At 38.3% G+C, this 6298-nt stretch overlaps 1 protein-coding gene across 1 annotated transcript; it reads left to right on the top strand.

The window, feature by feature from the left end:
* Positions 1–109: 109 nt before the first annotated feature.
* them6 (thioesterase superfamily member 6) lies at positions 110–2984 on the top strand. Its single transcript, XM_022191168.2, has 3 exons — positions 110–192; positions 1956–2463; positions 2566–2984. Exons 2-3 carry the CDS (start codon positions 1960–1962, stop codon positions 2671–2673), a joined length of 612 nt encoding a protein of 203 aa, XP_022046860.1. The 5' UTR covers positions 110–192; positions 1956–1959; the 3' UTR covers positions 2674–2984.
* The last annotated feature ends 3314 nt before the right edge of the window (positions 2985–6298 follow it).

Raw genomic sequence — 6298 nt, 5'->3', positions numbered from 1 at the left:
TTTCTTATACAGATAAGTCGTCTGGTTTCAGGTTAACGCTCCTTCTCGCCGACTGAACGTTAAGCCACTTGCACCTATCTGCCTTTATTTTGAAGGCTGTGTACGTACGTAAGTACGTACGTGTGCAGTATAACTTTCAACTTGACTCTTTTTGTGTCGACTCTGCAAATTAAGTGGAAGGAGGACGAGCAGGTGAGTGTAATTCTGCCTTAGTCGATAAAGTTATAGGTATTTTACTGTTTCTGTTCGCTGTAAAGTTACAATGAAAGCTTCGCTTGTACATTGACAAGTGGTGTTACTTCAGACCTGTGAGCGTTACTAGTAACGTTAGCTAGCCGTGCTTCAAAATCAGTGTCACGTTAGGATCTACAATTCTTTTAATGACTTACAATGAAGTAAGCTAAGATTAACCATAGGCTGGGTAACAACAAACACTGAGAGTGTAAACATACATTGCGATAACATTAAAATATCTACATTCAAAGCTGTTTTTTTTTTTAATTTACTCCAAGTTGCATGTCCACTGAGCAGCCTGCCTTTCCTGCTAAACCTGTTTGCGCTCTTACGCTGTGGTAAATCAGTTCACAAGTGTTCTGAAATCTGGAATCTCAGAGTACAACTGAGTCACACTGAACCTTCTGTCTGTAAAGAAACTGTATGTCAGAAATTCCAAACTATGGCAAAATTACTATTTCTACTAATACTAAAATTAGAAATGGACACAGCACACACGCACACCCAGGATCAAATACATCAACTCTGAATCCACAGCGATATCGAGGTGGTTTTTCCTTCTTGCAGTGATCTTACTTTTTTCTGCAGTATGAAGTCCTGCACTTCTGTGGAAGCAGCACAGTCATGGCAAGAGGCAGAGAAAACTTTTTTTGTTGATGACAACGTTAGAATACCACAAATCAGAAAAAAATAATTAGTTTGATTATTTATATGGCAAAAATAGAAAAATCCTGGAGTGACCATGTACAACATTTGCAGTTCTGGTAAAGTAAAAAAAAAAAAAAAATGTTGGTTACAGGCATGGCTCTTCAGTTGCACCAAGGAATGTCTAGTATTTTACAGTAAAATGAAGAATTCACAGGATCTGTTGCATGCTTTATTTTTTTTACTTATTTTGAGACATGCAGAGTAAAATGATTCTGATAAAATATCTGAGTTTTAAGATTATATTTCTTCCCCACATACATGATTAGTTCATTGACTGTCGGAACTTTGGAAATCTGATTATTCATTCTGTTTTTACGGATTGTAGCTGTGATAAATGCTGTCATTTTCTTTGTTTGTTAGAAGACAACATGCCTTTTAAACCCACTAGCTGATTTTGGGGTTTAGATGTTTAAATCAGGACAGGACAGCTGTTATGAGGTTAAAATTATACTTTACTTTTGTCTGAAACCTGAAATGAAAATCCCACAAAGTGTGCCAGCTTCAAGCAGGTACAGGGATTTGAGTGTCACCAGAAATTTTGACTTTCAACACATACAGCAGAGCAAACTAGTGATTAAGAGTATTAACTCGAGCTCAGATGTTGCCTCGGAGGACACAAGACACTGTTGTCATGTATGTTAAAAAGAAGAGCCCAAACCTGACAGAATTTTCCAGATTTGTTTCATAAATAATACAACTTCTTAAACATATTAGCTCCCTGAATGAGCCACATTTTCAACCAGAAGTGTCTGAGGAGCTCATCTACACTTTTACTCTGTTTTTACTCTGCCAAGGAAGTGAGTCTTATTTCTTTTTAATAAAAAATTACAGGTCTGTGGCACAAATGAGCAAGCTGTCTGCCTTTGGTTACATGAGTACTGCTTGTTAGTAGGATCAGTCAATTATTGTTTTATTTTTTTTAATAGGATTTGTTGGGACTAACTTAAATCCTTTAATAACATCATGCTTGCAAATCACATTAACCCCACTGCTTGTGTATGTCCTTTCCCCAGAGAGATGTGGTGGGTGCTGTGGGTGCTCGCCGTCCTGCTGGCTCTCTTCTGCTGTCTAGATGTGTGGTACTTCCTGCGAGCTGCCATGGTGATCCTGCGGGCCTGGTTTCAGCCTCCAGTATGGGACATCACAGCAGAGCAGATCCTAACGGGCCGGGTCACTTCCCATGACATCGACATGTGCCACATGAACAATGCTCGGTACCTCAGAGAGTGTGACTTCGCCCGCTTCTCTCTCTACACCCGTAACGGCGTGTTCAAGGCGCTGCGAGCCCTCGGAGCGTCAATGGTCGTCGGGGCCACCACCATTCGTTACCGCAGGGCTCTGTGTATAGGGGAGGGCTACGAGCTGCGGAGTCGGATCGTCACTTGGGATGACAAAGCCTTCTTCCTGGAGCAGAGATTTGTTTCAACAAAAGACGGGTTGGTGTGTGCTGTCATGTACTGCAAGCAGAGTGTGATACGCAGCAGCCCGGACAAGATCATGCAGCACCTGTGCAAAAGAAAGGTAAGGAAGGAGGGAATTTTAACACAAATGCAAATTGTACATTAGTAGGAATAGATTGTGTGACAACTGAAGGACATTGGATTTGTGGTTTCCTCCCTGCAGGTGGAGTGCCCTGAGTTTCCAGAGGACCTTCAGCACTGGGTCAACTTCATCTCTGCCAGCAGCCAGGCCCTCAGAGCCGAGAGTGGTCTGGAGGAGAAGAATAAATAAGATGCTGCACGGGCAGATATCAAGACTGGCTTTTTGTAGGCCAGACAGTTTTCCAGCCCCGGATGCAAAGTGTTCTGAGAGAGACGTTGAACTTCTCATCACAATTACTTGACTTAAACACACTTGTGCCTACACTTTATAAAACACGCTTTACTTTGACCTCAGTATTTACAGAAACACCGGAATAACAGTGCACTGCATTGCTTTGAGAGGTAAATAACGGTTTCTTATTCTGTATTGGAAACGAAATGTGATTGTATGAAGTGTAATGTGTTGTTCTATGGCAGCAATAAAACTAATTCAGGAGTATAGTTTGGAGTTTTTACTGTAACCAACTGAACAATCATAAAAAATATAAACAAAAATTAAAAACAATAGGTTAGATACTAGAAAAAGAAAGAAACAGTAACCAAGAAATGGAAGACTTTTAACAATTAAAGATTACAAGTGTTAACACAGTATGCACTAAAGGTCAATCTTTACTGTTAAATCCATAAATATTTTGACATTGACACAATTTCCAGCGTTTGGGCTCTGTGCTCCACCACAATGGATTTGAAATGAAACAATCAAGATGTGCTTTACGTGCAGACTTTCAGCTTTAAATTGAGAGTATTTATATCCAAATCAGATGAACAGTGTAAGACATACTACACATTTTATATGTGCCCTCCACCTTTTTACCAAATGTAATTGGACAAAGGAGCATATTCATTAAACAAATTGCCACTTTTAATATTTGGTTGCAAATCATTTGGAGTCAACGACAGCCTGAAGTCTGGAACCCACAGACAAAACCAGATGCTGGGTTTGGTACTGCTGCCATCTTCACTTTCTGCTTATTCTTGGAGCATTTTCCTTTCAGTTTTGTCTTCTATCCAGCTCATTTGGATTCAGGTCAGGTGATTGACTTGGGCATTGCAGAACATCTTTGGTTGCTTTCATAGCACGCTTTGAATCATTGTACATCTGCACCATAAAGCACCGTCCAATGAGTTCTGAAGCATTTGACTGAATATGAGCAGATGATATCATCTGAAACATTTCATAATTCATCCTGCTGCTTTTGTCAGCAGCTGCATCATCAATAAATATAAAGGAACCAGTTCAACGCACACCATGATACTACCACCACCATGTTTCACTGATGAGGTGGTTTGCTTTGAATCTTGAGCAGTTCTTATCTTTGTCTAGAAAGTACAAGTTGATCTTTGACTCTTCTGTTCATAGGATGTTGTTCTAGAGCTGCACAGGCACTTTTAGATGTTTTTTGGCAAACTCTAATCTGGCTTTCCTGTTTTTGAGGCTCACCAAAGGTTCACACCTTATGGTGATCCCTTTGTATTCACTCTGGTGAAATCTTCTCTTAATTGTTGATGTTTATCTCCTGGAGAGCGTTCTTGATCTGGCCAGCCGTTGTGAAGGGTTTTTCTTGACCAGGGAAAGGATTCTTCTGTCATCCACCACACTTGTTTTCTGTGGTCGTCCAGGTCTTTTAGCGTTGCTTAGCTCACCATTGTGTTTTTTCTTTGTAGGAATGTACCAGTTTATTTGTCCAAATCAATGTTTGTGCTGTCTCTCTGATGGGTTTGTTTTGATTTTTCGGCCTAATGATGGCTTGCTTCACTGATTGTAACAGCTCTTTGGACGTCATGCTGAGAGTTGACCTCACCAGATTCCAAATGCAAATGCCAAACATGAAATGTATTTCAGACCTTTCATCTGCTCCTTGCAAATGAAATAATGAGGGAATAACACACACCTGGCCATGGAACAGCTGAGCAGCCAATTGTCCAATTGTTTTAGGTCCCATAAAAAGGTGAAGGACACATACAAAATTTGCAGTAATTTCTCCAATGTTCACCTGATTTGGATGTAAATACCCTCAAATTAAAGCTGAAAGTCTGCACTTACAGCACATCTTGATTGTTTCATTTTAAAGCCATTGTGGTGGTGTACAGAGTCCAAATGCTGAAAATTGTGTCAGTGTCCAGACATTTATGGGCCTGACTGTACCTTGTCTTTCTGTAAATAGTGTAAATGAAGGTTCCACTGGTGGACAGAATATCGTTGGTGATCAGTCAAAGCAATTAAAACTTTTCTTCAAGTAAAAGTGCCAGCGCAGCAACTTAGAATTACTGCAATACAAGTAAAACTCAAGACTTCACAATCTTGTGTATGTAGACGTATAAAAGTATTATCAACAAAATGTATTATACATTATCACATTTTTATTTGTCACAAATGTATTTTAAGAGTTATAGTTTTTAATGTAAAATATTGCTTCAAAAACAGCTGTTTGGTAAATGTAGCAAAGATAAACATATAATATTTCCTGGTGAAAAGGTAGATTCAGTAGAAGTATGAATGGAAATAATTAGGTGATCTAAACACATTACATTTTTAATGTTTGCTCAGTAAACAATCTCTTCAAGAGAAACAAAACTCATGATGTTAACAGGAGCCCACCAGAGTGACATAGGCTATTAGATTTGCAACAGACTGTAAAATACCTGTTGATAGATAACAATCTAGTGAGCTGATTCTTAGTAGTGCAACAGGTGTTTAACCCTCATCAGTACATGTGGGGTCCATGTGGATCCCAGGGGTATACAGCTTGTCATAATTTTTATCTGTAAGTTGGATTTTTCAGTCTCTTCAGATAGTTGTCACACACACATAGTTGCCATCACATACACCAAAGCCTATTTGATTCCAACCAGATTTGTGGTGTATATATATAAAAAAGTTATTTGGGGTACATTTGGACCCCAGCCAGACTGTGCATCTCTTATTTATGTATGTTTGTGTTATGTTGCTCTTGTGATGACTGCTTCAGTTGCATTGTGTTTCATTTCAATTAAGGACTTCTTACACTAATATTGTAAGCATACACGTCAGTAATCATCAACAGTAATTTCATTGTTTCTTTCATATTTGTGTCTCTAGACGGCACGCGTTTTAGGAAAACGTATATTGAGAGAGTATGGACAGGTACAGAAATGTGAAACAGATGAAATACTACTGGGTTCCACCTTGACCCCAAGTGTACAGATAAAGTAGGTTTTGCCTCGTGTACTGATGAGGGTTAAACTGAAGTTAGCTACTGTAATTTAATGCTTTAATACTCTGTTTCTGTAGCAACAGAAGATTAAATTAAAGCTGACAGAGTTGTGATGTTGTTTCTAAAACAACAGAACCTGAGAATCAACTGAAGCAAATTACTGCAGACTGTTTACTCTCCTTTTTAGGTTTTTCTGTGAACATTAAATATCTCTTCCACACCAGTTTTATAAAACTGTCGATTTCACAGACTAAAAAAATACCAACACATTTGTTTGGATAAATAACAAACAAAATAGGTAAAAACAATTTACGAGATTGATTGATTTTAAAAAAATGAAATTCTTTAGATTTCAGGGCAAATAAAAAACAAACAAAAATAATCTATCCATCCAGTTTTCAGAAACTATTGTTTGTAAATTTGAAATTGTGCAAATAATAAAAATATTTACAACAATTCTGATAAATTACAAGATTACAGGTCGAAAATAAAATATACATTATTTTTTACGTTAGACGCTGAATTTGAAGAGATTCATGTAACCATGCCGACAAAGTCAAC

The sequence above is a fragment of the Acanthochromis polyacanthus genome, chromosome 9 (assembly GCF_021347895.1).
Source record: "Acanthochromis polyacanthus isolate Apoly-LR-REF ecotype Palm Island chromosome 9, KAUST_Apoly_ChrSc, whole genome shotgun sequence".
NCBI classification, from domain to species: domain Eukaryota; kingdom Metazoa; phylum Chordata; class Actinopteri; family Pomacentridae; genus Acanthochromis; species Acanthochromis polyacanthus.
This window is presented reverse-complemented; position numbering and strand designations above follow the sequence as displayed.